Below are 21765 nucleotides of genomic sequence, written 5' to 3' on the forward strand. Positions count from 1 at the left end.
CTCAAAGTCAAGGTCGTCGCCGTGATGGCGTGAAAAAGGTCCGTCCATATATCGTCTGACAAACAAACTATCGGTCTCCCAGGTAAGCTGTGCTAACCTCCTACTTTTCGAGCTTCTAGGTCCTCCCTCCTCTTCTCCTTTCGAACCTCCCTATCGCAACATGATCAGTACAGATGTCGTTGGTCTTGTCGTCCTGTCTTACACGGCCTCAAGGCACGCGAAAGAAGCCGCAGATTGATGGAGCCGTTTCCAGAGTGCATATTTTGATTTCCAGCTGACCTTGTCTCTCTTTTTGCGTCACAACAGTCCTACAGAGAAGAGCGAGTCGACTTAGATCTGTAATTGACACCCGCACAAATCACAATATGAAGTTCGTGTTTACTGATAGAGCTGCATTTACAGTGATTGGGTCCACGACAGATATGACGACGACAGAGACAGTGCGTTTCAAACCTGGCTTCGTGGCGATTGTCACGGGGGATTTTTCATTCCGCTTTTTTGTTTTAACACAGACTTCTTTCAGCCCGCCCTGCTCGTGGTTCCCGACGTCCACGCGGTGACCGTTACTCCCCTTCGCCCGATCGGTATGTCTGGCTTGGATTTACTGCTGAAGCACTTTTTGGGTGTGGCTAACTCCTGCAGCAGCGCACCCGCCGGAACAAAGATTCGCGTTGAGAACCTTCACTACGACATTACGGAGAGCGATCTGGAGGTAAGTGTCGATTGGAGAGCATATGTCACGTCGTGCTTGATCAGTTAGCTGATGAGTTCTTGGTTTAGGATCTGTTTTCTCGGATCGGACCTGTCTCAAATCTATCTCTCGTCTATGACCGGGCTGGACGCTCCGAAGGTGTTGCCTATGTTACGTACAACCGTGCGAACGATGCGAGAACGGCGATTGCAGAATTCGATGGCGCAAATGCCAAAGGACAGCCTATCCGTTTGACGCTAGTCGCCTCTGGCACTGGAAAACGGGACCGCAACCCATTTGACAATGTCGAACGGCCCAAGGGAAGTCTTTTTGATCGCATCGAGCGGCCGCGCGATGCCCGAAGCTTAAGCCCCGGGAGTGAAAATGGGGACGCCGAAGGCGGAGCACGTCGTCGCCGGGGCCGTCGTCCTGGTGGAGGCGCAGGCTATCGCCGTAGCGACGTCTCGAAGCCGGCCCCGGAGCACATTGACAGGTACGTGCCAGGACAGCGATCGCCAGTCCGACGAAGCACCAATGGCAGAAGGCAGGGGGAGCGGCGAGATGATAAAAATCGAGGCGAGGGTCGCCGGAACCCTAACGCCAGACCTAAGAAGACACAGGAAGAGCTTGATCAGGAGATGGATGATTACTGGGGAGGTGCAAATGCGGGTGCTGGCGCTGCCGACAAAGAGATCGTGCAGGATGAGCCTCAGCAGATTGCCCCAGCTACGTCCGCTGCGGCTGGTGATGACGACGTTGATATGATTGAATAGGACATTACCTACATTACGGTGGAATAGGGAGGGTGTCTTTGGCACTGTATTTCATTATCTTGCTCTTATGTATTTCTCAACTCAAACCAGATTGGAACATCTTCGTGTGCGCAGTTTTCCTTGACAGTGGGCGTGTAATATGAGACAATTGATTTCGCATTTATCATGCAGTACTGTTACATTATCTCGATCCGCGGCTCAGCATCTGTATCGCAAAGGTAGGTGTTCGAAATGCCCCGGTTGTATGCTGATTATAAACTGGACATGTGGCGAGCATAGGAGTCGCGAGACCCAGATGAGTCGATGGATAGTCAGTATTGAACACTGACCTCGTCCCGTGGGAGCAAGGGTCACTGTAGGCTGGGAAACTTTTCCATAGGTGCAGAAACCTCCGTATCTACCGCCACAGCCCATAGGGCTCCCTGCATGCCTTCCAGAGCTTGATTGTTCCATCTTCACTTCCTGTGCCGTACAGTTTGCCGTCGGGAGAGAAACTGACTGACCAGATTGGGCCGTGGTGACCCTTTTGGACCTCTAAGATAACAGGTTAGCGTGGCCATACGTCTTAGAAGAAGGAAGGTTCCTAGGCACATACCGAGCTCTTCTTCGGTGCGTAGATCGTACACACGAGCCCAGGTATCGTCAGCACTGCCGGTGACCAATCGGCCGGTATCATTGTTCACAGCCGCGCTGGCGACCTCATAGCGAAAGTCCATCTTCTTCAGAATCCGCCCGGGGGTAACACCATCGAAGAGGTAGACACTCTTTCCGGCGGCGACGGTTAGGATACCGGCGTCATTGGGTCGAGTGGCGAGGGTGTTGAGCTCGCAGCTACCTATCGTGCCTTCGACAGCATACTCGACGACAGGATGGCGAGAACGAAGATCCCACCAGCGGATCTTCCGATCCTCTGCGGCTGTCGTGAGGATGTTGTAGTCTTGATTCCAGACGATGGACTTGATTGTGCCTCCGTGCACGCCAGGCCCAATCTCATAGCTTGTGATTGCAATAGCCCCATTGCCGTTCTCCCCTGCCGACGGTGACGTTGGCGAGGAACTGTTACTACCACCGCTGCGTGTCAAATCAAAAATACGTAGTTTTTTCTCGAAGCCTCCAGTGGCTAGAATCTGAGGGGACGATTGGATCGGGAATGCCACTGCCCGACAGATGTGTGAATGCTGGAGGGTGTGCAAGCATTCACCAGTATGAGTATCCCACACCTTCCTGGGGATAAATGTTAGCAGTTCCGTCGATGTTGCCGCGGTACGAGGAATCTTAAAACATACGCGGAGAAATCTGCAGCCGCAGTTGCTGCAATGTTGGCGTCCGTCGAAAGACGAGCTTGCCATACAGCTCCCTTGTGGCCAAGGAAAGTGCCAATCCTGAGTTGTAAGACTTAGTCAAGCAATTGGTAACGATAGAAGCGATAACCACTAACCAGTCACCAGTAATGCCATCCCGGAGCATCGGGTTGTTGTCTGGCAGAGAAAGTTAGCATTAGTCGCGAGACAGACATTGCGGCGGAAACGGTTACCTTTGCAAGCAGAAATCAGATAGTACTGATCGTCCTCTACAAGGGAGGAGAAGTTTAGATGAGGCACTGGACGAGAGTGTCCATGGCAGGTCAAGGGCACAACTTTAGGGATATCTATTTATCGTCAACACATCGGTAATGAAAAGCTCTCTGAACTGAGAAATCTTACCTGACGCCATCTTGAAAGTCTGAATGGCCAATATATACCGAATCCGTGTCTCTGTTCGCCTAGTGGTTGGTTGGTTGTTTGCTTTCAAGCTTGGTCGGCCGTGAAGATAGTGGTTGATCAGTGCTTGGACATAGGCTTGAAACTGCCTATCAACGATCAAAACATGAACTGACGGGCCATAGAAGTCTTCAGAGAGCCGTCAAGGATCAATATAGGTAATGATACAGGGAAAGATTCGTCAATTTCATCAAATCATCAATATAGATTGGCGGGGTAATCGTGATGAGGCAATCAAAAGAGAAAGAAAAGTTATGAAAGGTTGTCCAGTAGTAATCCCAACCGTAAACAGAAGTAGATAAAGTACTTGATCAGACCAGTTTAACGGAAGCAAACAAAGGAAAGACTCCGACTCCAAAGAGAAGCAAGACAGGAGTCTCGAGGATACTGAGTCAAGCGAGTACTAGTCTTCCTGTTCTGATAGCTCCGTTCGCTGATACTCCAAATTGTCGGAGTTCGTTCAAAATCTCCGATTCCTCACGCTAGACTGAAAGCAGCGAAGATAATCAGCACGTGACGTGTATACTTCTGAGCTGGACAAATATTCCTGCTGATCTGTCCTCAATCCTCATCTAGCGCTCTATAAAATTCATGAGCATGCGGGTAACTCTAGTCGGCAATGGTAAGCAATAGGTCAAGTTCTACACGGTTTTGTCCTAGCCATTGTATGGTCCATCAGCGACTCGTCTGTTGACTTTGGTTTACAGAGACAAAAAGAGACGGTTAATTCAGCAATTGGCCAGTTAGCGTAGTGGTCATCGCGTTTCGTTTACACCGAAAAGGTCGCCGGTTCGAACCCGGCACTGGTCATTGTTTTTTTATATGTTCTGATATACCCTGGAATTTGGAAACGTGGCACAGGACATAGATAAAAGTTCTCGTCTACAATTTTCCATTCAGCATAGCAAGTAAGTAAGAAAGCAATCCGCCAGAAAGCAAGATCGAACACCGCCAGTGCATGTTAGCAGACACAGTACGCTGTTCCTCGGCATGCCTTGGGTGTAGCCAACATCGCTTGAGAAGCAAAGAGAATTAAAGGTGACACCATGGGAATAAAGTAACATGCAATTGATTATAGCCACGATAGAGCAATCCGCTACAAACCAGAGACCAGCGACAATAATAAGTACCGACCACGCCTCCCCAAAGAGCTTGAGGAACAGATAAAAGAACCCAGAAGTGTATCTTGATGGATGTATAACCGTGTAAAGCCAACGCCTCACGAATGGTTCATCTTGGCCATATATTCTTGCGGGAGCCAAGCCATAATGATCTTGCAAATCATACGACTCTCTTGCCGCAGGCTGGCGAGCAACGCAGTCGGAAATTCCTCGTTCGAATCCACCTTTCCATTCTGATTCTTTCTTTCTTTTTTTTTTTTTCTGTTTTTCCATTTCCCAAGCTTTCCTCCATCCATTTTTAAAATCGAGGCGAGTTGCAAGTCAACCGTACATCCGAGCAAAGAAGGGTAGTATGACCTCCAGGGCTAGAAGAAAAGAGTCAAAAATAAGAGGCTCCACCCGCGTGAGACGAGGCAGTGGCAGTCCTCACGAAGGTAGAAAAATGGCCGTAAGAAGAACCGATGCAAGAGGGAATCATGAACGCACGACAAGACCACTAGAATAAGGCCACTTGAGTTGAACACTGTTTGTCTCCCATGGTGAGGCTGGGAAATGAGGTATCGCGAAAACTAGAGCACAATTACAAGTAAGGGGCAGAAAAGAAAGTCCCAGGAGAAGAGAGTGCGATGAAGACCAGAAACAAAAAAAGGCTGGGTATGTGAAGTAACTCGAGTAACAAAATCAGGTGAACCTGAGCAAATGCGAATTCCCGAAAGCTTTGCCGGGATCTGAATACACAAACAGCATGAAGCCGAAGAGGAGTACAGCCTCACTAAGGGAAAGACATCAGAAAAGCGCCCATAATACCATGCTATGAGAAACAAAGAACGAAAAACCGGACGGGAGATGTAAAAAGCAAGCAGTCAAGGCCAGAATACCGTAGTCCTTACTCCCAGGAGGTAAAGGGGAGCCCTCCGAATGCTGGTCTAGCTCATGAAAATCCAGGACTCCCAATGCGCCAGACTTGAAAACCCTCAATTGTCATCAAACATGTCGGACATTAATCCAGAGAAGAAAACGGGACCCGTCTACCGACCCATCATGTAGTCGGGATAGAAAGAATTGAAGCCTCCCACGTTTGATCCGGTAGAAGTGCCGCCAACACCTCCTGTGAGGGGCGGAGTCGGGGACATCAACGAATTCATGTTGTTTCCTCTGATCCCCAAACCAGAGTTTGAGTTGAAGGACCCGTTGGTGGGCATAGGTGCGTGGGAATTGCCTGGCGGGTGCATGGCCCCATTGTTTCTCAAAGCCATGGGCATCGCCAGTCCCGGCGGTGCAGCAAGCCCAGGTGGTGGACCGCTGACGGTCGAGAACATGTGACTATGAATGCCTCCGAGACTGCTACCACCAGGGATCGAGCCTTGCGCAGAAAGGTGATTGGACGCGTTCATGCTCCCCGGCTGACCGGAGCGGACACCCAATGGGTTCTTGGAGAAACTCAAGCGAATCCCGGTCTTGTTACTGTTGGAGAGCTTGTATCCATAAAGCTCATTGAGCGCTTTACTAGCCATGGCCACTTCGTCGAATTCAACGAAACACATGGGACCGTTTTGCTTGTTCCGGAAGCACAGGCGCTTGTATCCGCGTTGTTTGGAGAAGAGAGCCTTCAGCTCCTCTTCGGAGGTGTCCGGAGGAAGGTTGCCCACATAGAGGGTATTGCATGGAGGATTCAAGTCGTTCGGATTCGCCGCGGGAAGACTATGACGAGGAGTATGCTGATTACCATAAGGGTATCCATGACCTCCCATCATAGTGTTGCCGTTGATTGCCTGAGGAAAAGCGGAAGAAGGCGTCGGGACCCCCATGCGCCCTGAGCCGCCAGGCGCATAATTGTGCAGAGGTGGGGAGGCCATGTTGGTGGACAGAGAGAGGCTGCCGAATCGGTTGGTGGGATACTGAGGATTCGTCGAACGTCGAGGCACGGTGACCGAAGAAGAATGACCGTTCTCGGCGTAGCCAACGGGATCCTTGAGTAGCTCACCCGTATCTTCGTCCGGATCTTGGTCGATCATTGACTTACCACTAACGCGCGGAAGGTCATGAACGCCATTGCCGATCGGGGACTGGGGAGAAAATATGCTTTGAAGACGAGACCCTGACTCTGAGTTCGAGGTCAGTGTGTCGCCGTTCGACTGCAGGGACGAATTTGGCGCTGCCAGCTTCTCAAGACTTTGGAATGTGCCGTTGAACCGGGAAGACCGCGACAGGTGGCCACTACCCAACATATTTCGAGTCGCGGTGTGATCAATCGTATTGCGCCTCGGTGGGTTCAACGCAGACGGAACCGGTCCATGGTAGAGCTCAACGATCATGTTGGCATCATTCTGCGAGTTTGGCTTGCCATCCAGTAAAGCGCAGGCTTCTTCAGCTGCAGCCATCGTATTGAAGCGCGCGATGGCGGTCAGGTATCCGTGATCGTCCGGGAGTTCAACAGGAAAGAAATCCGCATCCACGAAATCTTTCGCAAAAAGCAACATACTGCGCAGCGCTTCGCGACTAGTGTTTCGAGGCAACTTGCGCATCACAATTGCGCCGCCAGTATTACCATTTGCGGGTCGGGCGAAGCCGTTCAGGGTCTGGGCCGACCGATCGGAATCAGTTAAACGCATGTTGCCAGGCGCGACACTATCGAAAGGCAAGGAGGGACCGAGCGGAGAGAAAGGATAAGAAAACGAGCCGCCTAGAGGGTTCGTTGTTTGCGAGGTAGTGGGAGAATACACGTCGGTCGACATCGCATTCTGGGCCGTCGAGGGCGGCTGGGAGGAAGAAAGCGACTGCTGAGGAGGCGACGCGCCCGACGAGACGGAAGGCGTGCGCTGAGTGGTACTGTAAGAAGCTGGACTCGTACGAGTAGACTGACTCGAACCGGCACTCATGCCTCGAGGACCAGTAATGTCACAATACAAGTGTGCGATGATAACAATGTATTCGCAGGGTGGATGATGAAAGACAGTCGCGGGGGGTGTAGAAAAGGAGGGAAGGTATGTCTGCCGGAGCGAGCAAGAATATTGCGATACGATGCAAGAGCGTCAAAATAGTTCAGACCGACGAGGATGACGCGCCAAAATATGAAGAATAAATGGATGCACGACGATGTGGTTTCTTTATGCCCTCATCAAGAAACGCGACCGAGTCTTCGAAAGGAGCGCGATTAGGTCTGTGGCAGCTTGGCGGCGAAGGAGGCAATTATGAAGACGGGGGACCGAGGGAAGTTGTATGAGAATGAGTCGCACAAAGAGATCGATACGTGATAAAATTGACAAGGATCGATTAACTAAGAGAGGAATGAGTAATCGAGAAAAAGTAACAAGAAGAATGAGGTGTTTGGTGGCGATGAGGCGAAGGAAGAGGAAAGGAGGGAAGATGGATGGGTGAGGTAGATCGGACGAGAAGACGAGAACGGAAGAGTAAAGGTGGAATAGTAGTGAGTGCAGTATGGAGAGCAGATAGATGAGAGAGGTTTTGGGGGGGTGCGTCGAGGGGGAAAGGCGGTGGTTCGATACAGTAATTGTACGGGCAGTACCAAGTACAGAAGAGTGGAACTGGCTGTGGTAAGGTACTACGGTAGGTAGGTGTGGAAGGGAAAGTTTGGAACTTTTTGGGGGGGGAAAGTGGAAGTTGTGTAAAAGGAGGGAGGCGGAGGAGGATGATTACCTATGGCATAGTCTAGTCTAACCGGCTGGTACTGACCCAGATAAGATGAATGGCGACCGAAGAATGATCCAAGGGACACGCGAATGACAGCAGAAGAAGAAGAAGAAGAAGATGATGATGATGGTTGTGGTGATAAAAATTAATCTCAATGTGCGAAAACAGACAAAAGGAAAAAGAAAAGAAAAAGAGCGCCTTGAAGGATAAATAATAATGGAATTATCACATTAATTGGGATGAACGATTACGAGTACCTACAGTGTCTTAAGGTTGTTGAAGTCCGGAACTGGTGCTGAGAGACAACTATAGCGTACTACCAATAGCAGTCTACTTTGCACTGCGCATGAATCCCTCTAGACTTCTGGTACCTACAGTAGCTCCGGTGCTTTTAGGCGGATTCACCTTTCCTTCTGTATAGACTTCGTTGCGAGATTCGTTGAAAAGATACCTACTGTCGCTCAGTCTCAGTAGGCGGTGCATCGTGTGGCCCACGGATCGAGTCTGGTTCCGTCCTAGGAGTCAAAGAGACTAAGAGAGTCGAAGCTCGAATAACTACCCTACCTTACACCCTGAGTCAGTACTCCGTATCGAGGCTACTCCGTACCCAGAATGAGGGTGGATCGGGTCTGATGATGAAAAGAACGAATGACATTGAGGGGTTCTCTGATTGCATCCATAATTCATCCAGACTGCGTGAGCCAGTCAGGAACCGCGGATGGGGGTTAAGTGACTCGGCTAGACCCAACTTAGTCGAAGCGCGACCCAGCAAGTTAAATTGACAAGACGCGCTATCCAGGGCCCATGAGCGTCGGTCGTCAGTTTGAGCCTGAGAGCCTTAGACTGACTGACGAGTACGGTAGTACGATAGTACGAATAGCAGAAAAATGACAGAGAGGATATTCATAATGCAACTTCGTCTTGATACCGATAACAGCGAGAATGGTTGGGTGTCTTAGCTAATCCACAGCGAACGGTCCGGATGCGTACAACTATCCGTAGGTACTAGTAGTATCTACCCCGTAAGATAGGCTTACTTAGAGTCCGTCCTAGTCCAGGGCAGGCCGCAGGGGCAGTGCGTGTCCCGTTAGTTGCACAGGTCGTGCATAAAGGTGGAACCTCTTGAATTATCAATTTATCATCTCTGCCTGTTGCTTCATCTTGTTGACAGAAGGTAACTACTCTGTACCGTCCCTCTCCCTCCTTGTCCAAAATCAATGACGAAGTACCTGAAACGTGTCATTTGAAGGACAAGAACACTCGCCTCTGGTTGTATCCAAGCCATCTCTATAGGAACACCCCACGGTATCTATCAGAGTTTGTTATTACTCGCATGAACTCTGACGGACAGTGACGGAATGATTTCATAACCTGATCGCTCTACACATGATCACCTTACCAAGGTAGGAAAGCTGTTGTCGTCTTTTAAGGGACTCTGGATATCCTCGGTCAGGCATCCGTGGAATGGTCTCTATCCCGTCGTCTCCCGCCTCCCAAATAGGGTCGGAGCTCAGAAATCTCATATCATGCGCATGATAATGAACTAGCAGACACGAAACAACTGACAGCATAGACTCGTCATGAACTCTTATCAACTATGACTCCGCAGATGTAGATGTCTACTCCAAGCATTACCCCTGGACCCCGCTGGGCTCTTGATGGTTTTGTCCACAAAGGAATTCATGGCGAATGTGGCTTGCCCTGGACTCATGGAAAGCCCAAACTCTGATGTTGATCATCCACTCTAGTCCTTCGCAACCATCAATCATCATATTGGCCCTTTGTCGCTACTTACACGGCGTGTCCTCGTCTCTCTAGGAGTGTGGCTATCTACCTCTTAGGGATTGGCTGTGAGGAGAAGGGGAATTCCTGGGGGAATTTGACAGTGTTCCCTGGCTCGCGTGCAATCTGGATGCTTGAACGCATTGGCTCAAGACTTTCGATTATTTAATTATACTTCGATGTTCTATCAAAAGCTTCACCGACAGGGATATACCTGTCATCGATGACAACAATAACAACAACCACCGGCCTCTGGCCTGCCGACAGAGCGTTCGGCCCCTCAATTCAAAGCGTGACACATTCTTGTCAGCCTCTTGAATGTTCAGGCCACCACTCAGTTGACGTACGACTTCCTTGGCGTCGAGTGCTTGGCTTTTCTTAGTCGCGTCGAGAAATGAGGGCAATGTTGACATCTCATTCTCAACTGCCCTCTAGGTTTCTACGGACCATTCAGCAGTGTCAACAAAGAATGGCATGAAAATGTGAACCTCTTTCAGGAAGAGGTTTGTGTCTGAGAGGGGCAGCCCTGGGGACGGAAGCGTAATGGGCGTGGAAAGGCCCATTTTGACATTTTGACATTCTGACAGTGACAGCGAGATCACTCACAGACTACCTAGGCCTCGTGGCTGAGATCACCGTCTAGCGGGAGTATTTCAAACCTCAGGCACCATTGAAGGTACCCTAACCCCAAACATTGCATCAACCGATCGTTTTATTCGTCGCATATTAACCGAAGCCACGTCTCAATCCGCATAATGTACAAAGAATGGTTTCAACCCAAGTATATTCCAGAAAATGACAATTCTCGTAAACGCCGTTTTGAATGCCAGAAAGAGAGTAAATCGCTATCCCAACCAGACGCATCGAAGTATTCTCGATCTAAACAGAGCCGCCTCAACTGATTGAGCTCTCAAGCCTAATAAAACACGAAGAGTCTGCTCATTCTTTTTGAGCATTCGACTTGGGTTGAACAAGACCAGCCTAACATCGTTGTCCCAGTCAGCAAAGAGCTCCGATTTTCTTAAGCTTGCCAACCACGTACCAAGTTCAATAGCCGCCATACACCCTCGCTGGGCTGTGCGCCAACACCAAGCCAGTACTTTGCCCGTGAGCGATCAAGAGAGACCTCTTTGAATGGCTTTGCGCGCCGAGCTTCCTCTTCGGATAGATTCGTAGGCCGCTGCGGGACAGGATTGTAGGTGCCAATGACTTCAAGGGGTTTCGAATCTCGAGCCGACCTTCAGTTAGAACGGATAGTTAGCACTTTTCTTAACAGTCACTGGGTGGGCAATTGTCCATCAATCTCATTCTAGATGTCGATGACAGGCAGCGGAACAGTTCAAAGAAAAAAAGCCCACAAAGAGACATACCGAGCCTGTGCAACAACGATGTTGTAAAATGGCTGGTGCTTGTTGCCGAAGCGAGAGAGACGGATTCTGACGACCATTTTTACTATTTTGAATCGTTGACCTTCGTAACCGGCAAGCAACGCTGAATCAAGCACTGCACTTTATTTGATGCACTCCCGCGGAAGTTCAGATTGATCTACGGAGGATGTATTATTCCGGGACTTACTGAGAGAGGACTAGTGCGAGTGGTGGAGAAACAAAACATCGCGATGATGCAATGCGACTAACCGGCATGCCACTTGTTTCTCTCTATGGAGTATATGACAGTGTACTTCTCTAGCGGTGGTATGTCTATCTTACTATACCACGCCATAGATAGATATAATAATTCCCTCTTGTACCTCCTCTCTTCTAATCTGAGCTTCTAGCTATCATAACTGTTTACAAATTGGCTTAATCTCTCGCATTGTATGTTCCGCTCTGTTTTCACAAAACGATATCTCCCCATAGCAGTTCGAAAGTACAGTAGGACCGCCAGGATGTCGTTGAAGGTAGGTAGCATTTGACTCCAACTTATGCTCCCTAGCTCATCTTATATACCAGGCTATCTCAGCCAAAGATGCTGCCTCCCTCGATAAGGACTTGATGGAGATGGGTGGATGGTCCTTGGACCAACTGATGGAACTCGCGGGGCTGTCCGTTTCGCAGGCAGGCATGTGTTCACCCCATGGAGCATTACAACCAAAATAAAAATAACCAAAGGCTAACACACCTGCGATAGTCTACTGTCTTCATCCCCCCAGCGCCGGCAAGAATGTCCTCGTCGTCTGTGGCCCAGGAAACAACGGTACGCTTCCATCCTGTCCACAACCAAGAGCTCGACGGCAGACGCTGACTCGCTTCAAAAGGCGGCGACGGCCTAGTAGCCGCGCGCCATCTGGCTCAGTACGGCTATACACCCTCAGTCTACTATCCCAAAGAAGGGAAGAATGAGCTCTACCAGGCAAGCCCACCCCGGAACCACTCCCAACAGACCAAGACTAATCATCTGGCAATCAACAGCGCCTCAAAACCCAGCTACACAGCCTATCCGTCCCTTTCGTTCCAGACTTCACTGAGGCTCTCAAGTCCGCTGACTTCCTCGTCGACGCCATCTTCGGGTTCTCCTTCGGGGGTCCCCTCCGCGACCCGTTCCCATCCATCATCTCCCAGATCGAGTCGTCGTCCGTCCCTGTGCTGAGCGTCGATGCGCCCAGTTCTTGGGACATTCAGAGTGGTCCACCCAAGGAGGGTCCGGGATCCAAATTTATGCCCGAGGCGCTGATCAGTCTCACGGCCCCAAAGCCATGCGTGAAATATTACCGCGGCAGGCACTTTGTCGGTGGTCGTTTTTTGACTAAGAGTATCGTTGAGAAGTACGCATTGGATTGTCCTGATTATCCCGGCATCGACCAGATCGTGGAAGTTGGTGTTGATGCCGAAGGGCGGTTATAATGGCTGCGCTGCGCTGCTTATGGATTGAAATGAGGATACGGTTTCTCCCTGGCCATCAACCCTACGTCGGTGTCTTCATTGAGCACGATCTTATATACAATGTGTATGGAAATTTGCATGATATAAATGCGCGCTCTTTATTGAATGCCATTCAAAAAGTCTATCAGTCGATTCGAGCTGGCGTAGCATTTACAAAGCCTCATAAATAATCAGTCCTCTGTCCTGATGTCGCAAGACAAAATGCTTCCAATCGCGATGTCGCCCCGCAGAGCCTTCAAAACGTGCTGTGGTTTGTCATAATCTACTATCTACGACATTGCCTCTCTAATCTCGCTAACGACTCCCTTGACCCGAGGCTCTTTTCCACTGCCCGAGCTTGACACCTTCTCCAGGATGTCCTTCACATCATAAATCTCCCTCGCAGCACTCTTCACTTCCTCGCCTAGCGCCTTGATAAGAGTTCCCAGGGCGACAAGGGCACGATATACTGCTTCTGAATCCTTCTCGCTTGCAATTAGCTTGGCCAGTTCCCCAGCGAGCACCAGACCCCGCTCAGATGATTCTGGAGCCAATTCTCTCCCTCCAGAGGTGAAGTAAACCGAGAAGTTGATGTAAAGCGTGGCCACCGCTATGGTGAGATTGCGGTTCGGTGCTGCTCCGCAGTTACTCAACGCAGAATTGACGACCGCCACAATCTGGTCGAACCTATTCACAGCCAATTGACGACCGGCGTCGGTCTCGAAAAGGTTCGCCAGCATTCGGATAGACAACATCGCATTGTTTACATTCAACGGTGGATCAAATATACCGCTCGCCTGGATCCCAGAAACGAGATCTTTTCCACTGTAGTCTGCAGTGGCAACCAGAGGTGTTGCAGCAGCGAGCAAGCGGAGCAGATCCAAGCCAGGCAGTCTGCTGGTGGCAGGCCACGTGGTTGCAGCTCTAAACAATGACCTCAGCCCAGCGTCCACCACGGGCGACGATTTCAGGGCAACGGAAGACTCCAGCTGACTGCACAGCGAAACGACAGTCTCCAACTCAGGAGGACTGAGGGATAAGTCTTTTGACCCCGAGGATGCGAGGTGGTCATTTAATTCCCGTAGTTTCTTGGCAATGATTTTAAGATTAGCTGTCTTGATGGAGAGATATGTCTTCTGCGGAAGGACTTTAGGCCGTGATTCAGGTAAAGTAGGCGTAGGGTCTGCCGCTGTCGCTGTGGCATCTCCAGGGCGATAACGCCTCTCCTGGCCCCAGGGATCAGCGCCGGTGGGCGCAGGTTCTTGAACAGGTTGTCCAAGGGTTGCGCCCTGTGTGTTCTGGACAATGAACTGCGCGACTTGGTCTAGGTAGCTCATAGGCAGCTCGTTATCTTGGATAAATTTCGTGGCGGCTTCGTATGGGTTCTGCGAAATATTGTATGGAAGCTTGAGGGGAGGCTTCCCATCCTCGACATCCACGTCGAAGACATAGTCGTAATCTTGTCCCATATATTCGATCTTCCTCCCACTGCTGGCAGCAGAATCAACCACCGTACCGACAGCAATCCATTCTTGCGAAGCAGCGGACCACGTGTGGGCTGTAACGCTGCCGTCTGCTTCGCGAATCATTTGCACCTGACCTTCCTTCGTACCGGACTTCTGTTTGAGAAATTCAGGACCTGGAAGCTTCTCTTTGTTGATCTTGCCGACTTGCTGTTCAGGTATTGCGGATTCCTTGACGGCTTTATCAAACTGATGAACCACCTCCGGGCTTGCCACTCGCTCTTCATTTCGGCTGAAGATCCGTGTGACACGGTCACTGGCACCCGTAACAATATCGCCATTCTCTCTACAGGCAGCAACGCCCCACACTGAGATTGCGGGATGGGTAATTGTCTGCACACACTGTGTGCCATTCCATACCCTTACGGTTCGATCTTCTCCGGAACTGACCAGCTCGCCTGTCGGCAAGACATCCAAAGAATATATGAAGCTCTCGTGACCAAGAAGCTCAGCAACCAGCTGCCCCTGTAATGTGAACAGTCGAATGACTCCGTCATTGCTTGCAGAAGCAAAATGTGCGCCTGAGGGATGTGAAGCAGGAAGCTTACACAGAGCTCTAACGACATCACGAGAATCTTTGATGCTCTTGACAAGGTCCCCTGCTGTATTGAAGATCCGTATAATCTTGTCGGCACAGCCTGGTCAAAGTATGAGCACGCTATATCTTTATCTGGAAGCGATAGACGCACCGGTAATGACAGTGTCTTTATCATAGGCCAGAACAGCCCAGACACTGCCTTGGTGACCCTCCATGACCACATCACATTCCCATTTACCGACTCTCCACAGCCTCGCGGTCGAGTCCCAACTGCCGCTTACCACCCAGCCTCCCTCTGGGCACACGTCCAATGCACAGACGTTGTGACCATGGCCCAGGAGCATTGCGTCAGCATTGTCGTCTGGAGTTTTTCCGGGTTGTCTTGCTTCTATTATCGTATCCTGGCCACCAGAGAGTACGAGACCCTCAGGAAATTCGGATGTTGGTGGGTAGTATGCTACAGCGTTGATGAAGGCCGAGCCGTGGGAGGATATGGTGGAATCATAAACAGGCGGCGGGGTAGATACCAGCTTCCACAGCCGAACGGTCGCATCTCGAGAAGCCGAAATTACTACATTTGGATTCGGATAGGCCACGGCGCGAACCTGAAATTGAGAATCAAGGCAAGAGTCAGCAGCTGAAAAACATGGGGATCGCCCTTTGCGGTGACCAGAGTGGCAGGAGTCATTGTCGGGGACGTTCTTACATCATCGCCGTGGCCCTCCAAAGAAGCGGAGATCTTGAAGTCAGGCATACATAAAGGCTGCTACTGCAGAGCTTTGTAGAAAGAAGACAACAATCAAGATAGGAAAGAATTTGAGGAGAAAGTTCTCTTCCGAGGTAAGGAGATGGTAGGATCAATAGTCCTCCTGTCAGTGGACACTCAGTTCATGGTAACCAACAACAGCAGCAGGTGCGGAGAACAGCATGCATCATATCATGTGGGCGGTGAAAGCCAGGTACATGTGACAAGAAGATACTAGAATTATTATTCATTCAGGGGTAAGCCTTCACTATCACAGCGCTAGTTCAGCATGATTCATTGTTTGATAGATACACTACAGTAGTCATTTAAAGCTTGTCTAGGGAGTCACAACTATCAACAGAGCATTTATCGGTGGTCAATGAACGCTACTTGTCCATAGTAGAGGCGCGGTACCTCTGTACATAGATCGAGTAGATCCTGTGAGTGAACAGAACTTATGGAGTCAGCCAAATACATGTGTATTTACTTAGAGCTCTAGAGAGGTATAAGTATCGATGAGCAAGAGGTCATGATGATAGAATTAAGCCAGAATACATCATGAGACGACATCATATATGATGCATCTGACTATCATAACCGAGAATAATAGTTATTATCACCTATGCAAGTCCCAAGGATGGCACAATGTTGGATGTATCACGTGACTGGACACGGACCACATCGTGAAGACCCGAAAAGTTTCTTTCGAGATGCCCGGCTGTCCTTCTTCCACCATCACAAATACCAGTGCTGTACTTCACCACCACCTCGCGGCTGACATTCTTAATACTAGAGACGCTCAATTGGTCGTGTGCAAGCTGTATAAGCCCATGCCTGCGTGATCTCTGGCTTAGTCCCAGAGCAACAATACTTCCCTCTACTTGAGACCTGATTGAAAATGCCTCCCCGAATACAAAACCAGGTGGTCTCGGGCTCTCTCCTCCCTTACCTCTCCTCCTCTACTTCCTCGACCTCTTCAACCTCTTCCACATGTATCTTTAAGCTCTCACAAACTTACTCCCCTCGTTTCTTTTCCTCCTCGCCCGCCGCTCAGACCAGACGGCGGAATGAGATGTTCGCGTGGATCAACGGCGAAGGTGCTCAACTGAAACAACACACGCCAGGGCGGACGAATTACATTACTCGTCTCAAGGGCAATGCCGGCAATCGGCCCTTTCCTCTGAACCCTAATTTCGTCAGTGAGCCCATACTCAGCGAGGAGTTGCGCAATGAGATCCACCGGCGGGTTGTGGACAGAAAGCAGAGTGTGCGTGCCGTCAGTGTTGACCTTGGGGTGGATATGCGGCGAGTAGCTGCCGTTGTTCGGTTAGTAGAATTAGAGAAGCGATGGAAACAACAGGTATGCATGCTTGCATTTTCTTTCTGCTCCGTTCCGGCTCTGTCGGCTATTTCCCTGGTGCGATGGCATGGTACAATGATGAGAACCAAAAAATCGATTAGTCTTTAAGACCCCAAGCATAACCTGCTTGGGAATGCTTACAACTCCCATATCTGATTTGTGCCATTGCCTCGTTTTCTGTCGAAATTTTCGCGTCTCTGCAGCCTTGGATTGCTCTAACACGATGCTTGAAATTTTAGGGGAAGTCGCTAGCATTGCCATACGCTCGTGCAGTCCACGAGATGGTCCCAACCACACCCCTCCGCAATGACCTGGACGCTCGACCCCACGAGTCCATCAACGATCTCCCCGTCCACCGCCTCACAGATCCCCAGATCTTCTACCCCGTCTCCGAGTCCCGGCAATTCACCCGTGTTGACGCCGGTCGCGTGTTCTCCGCCGCGCCCGCCCTGCCACACAGAGAAGTCGAGCGCGACGTGGCCCACCCCGACGAGGCCATCAGCAAGATCACGCATGACCCAGCCCACATCGAGCGCGTCGGTAAGGGCGACGACGAACAGCAGGTCCTCCAGCCCGCGGACGTGCGCATCCCGCACCCGCACCTGGTTTCCCACGAGCGCCAGATGAAGTCGAACCCCAACGAGTTCCGCGAGAACATGAAGCTCTACTGCGAGCGACTCCAGCAGGAGGAGGCGATCGAGCAGGAACGCAAGAGACTCGCCAAGGAGCGCGCCGAGCAGCGGCTTGTCCGCGTGCAGCCTGAGTCCTCGCGGTTTGAGTTCCGCATCAAGGATGTCGTTGTCAGTCGCGAGACGACGGGCACGGATGGTCGCGGTGCCCGGGCGCCCGGTCGGAGATACGGTGTGCCTACGTACGACCGTAAGAAGGGACAGATCAAGATCCCTACTCGCGTGGAGGTCTAAGCCCACTCTTTCTGACACTGTTAACTCATATTTGATGAGGGGAGGTCTCATTCTACTTCTGCATCCATGAGCTGCTCTCGGTCAGGGAAATGATGTACTGTACAAATATCTCGTGAAGGGTTTGTCGAGCATTAGCATTGTACTTATATTCTGCCATGTTTTCACAATATCAATACCAACCATGAGCTCCGACTTCAACTCCCAAGGGTAACTAGGCGTACTTTCGAGTCAATCGGCATCGCAAACGTCGACCTCAACTACTTTGGTTACGGCTGAATGATCAAGTGCAGTACTAGGTAGAAGCGTATACAGCTAGTCTCATTAGACAATGGTATTAGAGCAATTGCAGGTGTCAGCGTGTCAATGCCGGTAGGCCCTGGGCTAACTACAACAGAGAATGGGGGAAACAATGCGGTGATGCATGGATTCACAAAACAACAAACGCAGAACAAGACATCTCCTTTCGTATGTGAGAGCATGTCGCTAAAGCAGTGATAGTATATACAATGGATTCATGCCGCTCAACCAAGGAGATGTTTGTGGTAAACACTGGAAATGGACGAATCAATAAGATACGGGCATCACGTATGGTAGAAGGACTCAAGGAGTAATGGCTATGCTGGGTATCCAATGGAAGATACAGAAAAGCGGGACGTGTAAGAGACTGGAGGGAGGGAACAATGTGTAATATCAAACAAAGGAACTCTCCTCGTACAAATCATGCGAGTATAACGACATGAAAGAGAGACATTGAGGCCTGAGTTGCAGAGCGTGCAACGGACTACGTAGCATCCAGAGTTTGCTGCTCCTCGTCACCAGAAGGTTCAGTGGGGTCACCCACATGCATGGAGGTGGGAGGACTGGCTGGTGAATCCAGAGTCTCGTTGCCCTCGCCACTACCACTTCCGGGGGGCTCCTCAGGAAGGATATCCACGGGCTTGGTCAATTCGGGAACGGTGGACTTGCGTTTGCCCGCACCAGGGCCTGCGTCGAGCTCCCGGGCGGTCGCGTTGACTGCTCCCAATGACGAGGAGGTCGAGGTTCTACTGGACACCCCATTAGCGCCCGTCTGCAGAGGGCTGGTGAGACCTCCATCGGTGGGAGAAGATGACTGGGGTTCGTCGGCAAATCCTCGCCATTTCCGCCAGCCTTCGAAGTCAATCAGAGCTTGCATGCAGCCCCATTCTGTCACCTTCTGCTCCAACCAAGGAAATCCAACGGGCTAAAAATGGGGAGAAAGTCAGCCATCCACCCGGAACGGGATGCACGAAGCGTCAAGATGAAATACCTTGGTCAGAAAGTCATTGCAGCCGGCAGCCAGAGCCTCATGCCGATCGCTCTGCAAACTACTGGCGGTCAGGGCGACAATGATAACGGGACTCTTGAACAGAGACAAGTCATGAAGTGTGTCCTCCTCAGACAGCGAAACCTCCGATGATGCTTGGTTCACTTCCGGCGACAGAGAACTGGCACTCGATCGTCCCGAGGCCGTCTTGGTGAAGACACCGATCCCGTTTAGGCGCTCAAGTCTCCGGATCTCCTTGGTCGCATCTAACCCGTTCATGACGGGGAGTTGGATATCCATTAGGACCAAGTGAAACCCACCCTGGCGCCATTTCCTCACCGCCTCCTCACCGTTCGCAGCGCACTTCCAGCGGACGCTGAGGCGCTTCATGAAGGCTTCCAGGAGCTTCTGGTTGATGATATTGTCTTCGACAATGAGGACGTTGATGGGAGGTACCGTGCCTTCAATAAGGCCACCAAAGGCAGCGTTTGGCGATTGGCCGTTGCCGCCCTTCTTCGGTTTTGTGGGCCGCGGCCGCGGCGACGCAACACGCGCTGGCGGCGTGTGCGTTTTGGTCTGAGGCGATTCAGGAGGAGGACCAGGCGGCGTAGGGACCTGGGGCGCTGCTGCGGGAGGTTGAGGACATGAGGCCATACTAGAGTCTACATCTAGTCAGTAAGGAATGAGATCTTAACGGTCCAAGGAATAACAGTGGGAGTCCTCGCATACCTTTTGGATTTGGCGCTGTACCAAGCATTGTGGGTGAGTTGGTAGTATGTCGAGTGAGTGGTGGCCGGCGGGAAAGTCGGTTTGCTCTATTGCCTGGTGAGGGTAGCGGAGGCGCCATACCCGTGGTGAGAATAGAAATTGAGGGGGCCGTATGGGCATTCACGCTCGTAGTTGAGGCTGACGCATGAGTGGGGGGCGTCGGGGCATTTGGGTTCGCAGGCATGAGCGGAAAGTACTCGCCATGCTCGCCCGGTTCCGAATGGTGATAATATACAGGGTGGCGGGGGGACGGCTTCGGCGTCCGCCGTTGAGGGATATCTATGACCAACGCTTCGTCCACCGTCTGACCACCGGGAAAGTAAGTGTCAATGACCACACCTAACGGTTCCTCGGGACTCAGTATCCGCTCGGGCATAGACTGTCGGTTGGAACCTTCTCGAGGAGAAATGCGGATCATGATATCAGGTGAATCAAATGTTCTCCCCAAAGAGTTGGCGTACTTCATGATAACTTGATCGCGCAGCTCGTCGACAAGCGAATCTTCCATGGTCGGTACCAAGGTGGCCGAGCCCCCTGGCCGTTTGACCCAGATTTTTCGAGGAATCATCTCAGCGTTGACTGTGGCAGGGTGACCGTTGCTCTGGCCGAGGTTCTGAGAAGGCCCAATACCCAAAAGACCACTGATCAAGTGCTGATGTGAGGCTGGAAGAAGCGACTGACGGCGGACCCCAATGGTGGGGCGCTTCGGAAACGGGGACGACGACGAAGGGCCGACGAAATGAGAGGCAGATTCTCCAGAAGAGTCCTCAGCGACAGCACCCAAGGACGGAGTCAATTGAGGTTCGAGTAGTGGCGCGCTGGAATTTTCTCGGACTGGTCGATATGCGGCTTGAAGCGAGCTTGCGCCAGCGGGCCCTGGCAGCGAAGGCGACAGGGGAGGAGGGGTCGCCGACGCTGAATGTAGCGAGTCGTTTCCAGCGGGAGTCTGTGGTAAAGAGGGCTTATTGGCAAGCTCTGTGGTCAAGCTGTACTGAGGATCGGAGTCGTTGGGGTCGTTCCGGATACGTTGGTAGCCGTATTCGCCTTCTTGATCCCCCTCCCGCGGTTGAGACTTCCCCTTGTCTTTTTCCTCGGTCGGCTGCTTGTGCCGAAAGGTCCTCGTGAATGTCGGAGACTGCTGAATCGAACCGTTCTGCGATCCTTCTTGATGTGAGTTTGCGCCCGATCGGTCGAAGTGGGTGAAGTACTGATCGCAGCCCGCTGAGGAACCAGTAGCAGGACCAGGTATCTCGTCGGGAGTACTGGGATGGTCGAGGGGTATGGAGGAAACTATGCTGTAGGCACGGGATTTGGCATCACCCTCTCCTTCGTTAGGGGTCAAGATATGAGGAGGCAGGGAACAGGAAAGGTCGGAGGTTGAGTTGGGGTCGACAGGCGGATCCGCTCCGGCGGCCGCCTTTTTCTGAACGTTAACGGGTTTCTGGTTCTGTTTTGGATAGGTCGCAGCCGTGGTCGATGATCGGCGCAGAAGCTTCGACTTGAGCAGCTGCGACAGGCGGCGGTCAGGCATGATGAGGATCCACCACAGTAATGTCTGATAGCTCAGCTATCAGATATTATTGTACTGAAAGAGAGATGAAATAATAATGAGAGACAGGTAGAAAGAAAAGAAACGGGGCGACAACCAAGAGAGAAAGTCTAGAACACAGACGACAACAAGGAAAAGGAAAAAACAAAAGAGAAAAAGCGAAAAGAGCACTGCGCTGTCACCTCATTCTCTGCAGTGGTACAATGATATTGCGTTCTATCGAAGCAGCAGCAGCAGTAGCAGCAGCTCAGCGGTCTGCAAGGTAGTTGAAGGAGTACCGAAGAGCGACAGGAGTCCTTTTCTTTTTTATATCTTCAACTCTTCATATTCGACCAGTGGAACCGACCACCTCGGGAGCTGAGATGCTTGGAGAATTGTGGTCGGGATGAGGGGAAAGGAGATGGTTGGAGAGGCAGAAGAAGTAAGTAAATAAAA

General features: G+C 51.1%; 8 protein-coding genes and 1 non-coding gene across 9 annotated transcripts; 4 read left to right on the forward strand and 5 right to left on the reverse strand.

Annotated features, from left to right (window-relative positions):
* Window positions 1-365: 365 nt before the first annotated feature.
* ALT_6661 (putative RNA binding protein) lies at window positions 366-1464 on the forward strand (the record flags this gene model as incomplete). The annotated part of the gene is made up of 3 exons (XM_089600112.1): window positions 366-440; window positions 524-712; window positions 781-1464. 3 exons carry the CDS (start codon window positions 366-368, stop codon window positions 1462-1464), a joined length of 948 nt encoding a protein of 315 aa, XP_089455574.1.
* A 397-nt stretch (window positions 1465-1861) lies between these two features.
* ALT_6662 (WD40 repeat domain-containing protein) lies at window positions 1862-3177 on the reverse strand (the record flags this gene model as incomplete). The annotated part of the gene is made up of 6 exons (XM_033563215.1): window positions 1862-1998; window positions 2060-2688; window positions 2751-2846; window positions 2903-2942; window positions 2999-3112; window positions 3168-3177. The coding sequence occupies 6 exons, from the start codon at window positions 3175-3177 to the stop codon at window positions 1862-1864; spliced, it is 1026 nt and encodes a 341-aa protein (XP_033419106.1).
* A 784-nt stretch (window positions 3178-3961) lies between these two features.
* On the forward strand, window positions 3962-4034 carry ALT_t125. The gene has a single exon. It is a non-coding gene; the product is annotated as a tRNA-Val (tRNA).
* Window positions 4035-5373: 1339 nt separating this feature from the next.
* ALT_6663 (RNA-binding protein) lies at window positions 5374-7224 on the reverse strand (the record flags this gene model as incomplete). The annotated part of the gene is made up of 1 exon (XM_033563214.2): window positions 5374-7224. The coding sequence occupies one exon, from the start codon at window positions 7222-7224 to the stop codon at window positions 5374-5376; it is 1851 nt and encodes a 616-aa protein (XP_033419105.2).
* Window positions 7225-10717: 3493 nt separating this feature from the next.
* Window positions 10718-11225, reverse strand: ALT_6664 (mitochondrial 37S ribosomal protein bS16m; the record flags this gene model as incomplete). The annotated part of the gene is made up of 3 exons (XM_033563213.2): window positions 10718-10759; window positions 10821-11016; window positions 11149-11225. 3 exons carry the CDS (start codon window positions 11223-11225, stop codon window positions 10718-10720), a joined length of 315 nt encoding a protein of 104 aa, XP_033419104.1.
* A 716-nt stretch (window positions 11226-11941) lies between these two features.
* ALT_6665 (NADHX epimerase) lies at window positions 11942-12621 on the forward strand (the record flags this gene model as incomplete). Its single annotated transcript, XM_089600113.1, has 2 exons — window positions 11942-11974; window positions 12190-12621. The coding sequence occupies 2 exons, from the start codon at window positions 11942-11944 to the stop codon at window positions 12619-12621; spliced, it is 465 nt and encodes a 154-aa protein (XP_089455575.1).
* Window positions 12622-12929: 308 nt separating this feature from the next.
* Window positions 12930-15454, reverse strand: ALT_6666 (WD repeat PLAP family protein; the record flags this gene model as incomplete). Its single annotated transcript, XM_033563211.2, has 3 exons — window positions 12930-14800; window positions 14852-15305; window positions 15407-15454. The coding sequence occupies 3 exons, from the start codon at window positions 15452-15454 to the stop codon at window positions 12930-12932; spliced, it is 2373 nt and encodes a 790-aa protein (XP_033419102.2).
* An 889-nt stretch (window positions 15455-16343) lies between these two features.
* ALT_6667 (mitochondrial 37S ribosomal protein mS45) lies at window positions 16344-17728 on the forward strand (the record flags this gene model as incomplete). The annotated part of the gene is made up of 2 exons (XM_033563210.2): window positions 16344-16805; window positions 17045-17728. 2 exons carry the CDS (start codon window positions 16344-16346, stop codon window positions 17726-17728), a joined length of 1146 nt encoding a protein of 381 aa, XP_033419101.2.
* A 781-nt stretch (window positions 17729-18509) lies between these two features.
* ALT_6668 (response regulator) lies at window positions 18510-21312 on the reverse strand (the record flags this gene model as incomplete). Its single annotated transcript, XM_033563209.2, has 3 exons — window positions 18510-18950; window positions 19017-19675; window positions 19743-21312. The coding sequence occupies 3 exons, from the start codon at window positions 21310-21312 to the stop codon at window positions 18510-18512; spliced, it is 2670 nt and encodes an 889-aa protein (XP_033419100.1).
* Between the last annotated feature and the right edge of the window lie 453 nt (window positions 21313-21765).

This window comes from Aspergillus lentulus (genome assembly GCF_001445615.1).
Source record: "Aspergillus lentulus DNA, contig: Alt12, strain: IFM 54703, whole genome shotgun sequence".
NCBI lineage: Eukaryota > Fungi > Ascomycota > Eurotiomycetes > Eurotiales > Aspergillaceae > Aspergillus > Aspergillus lentulus.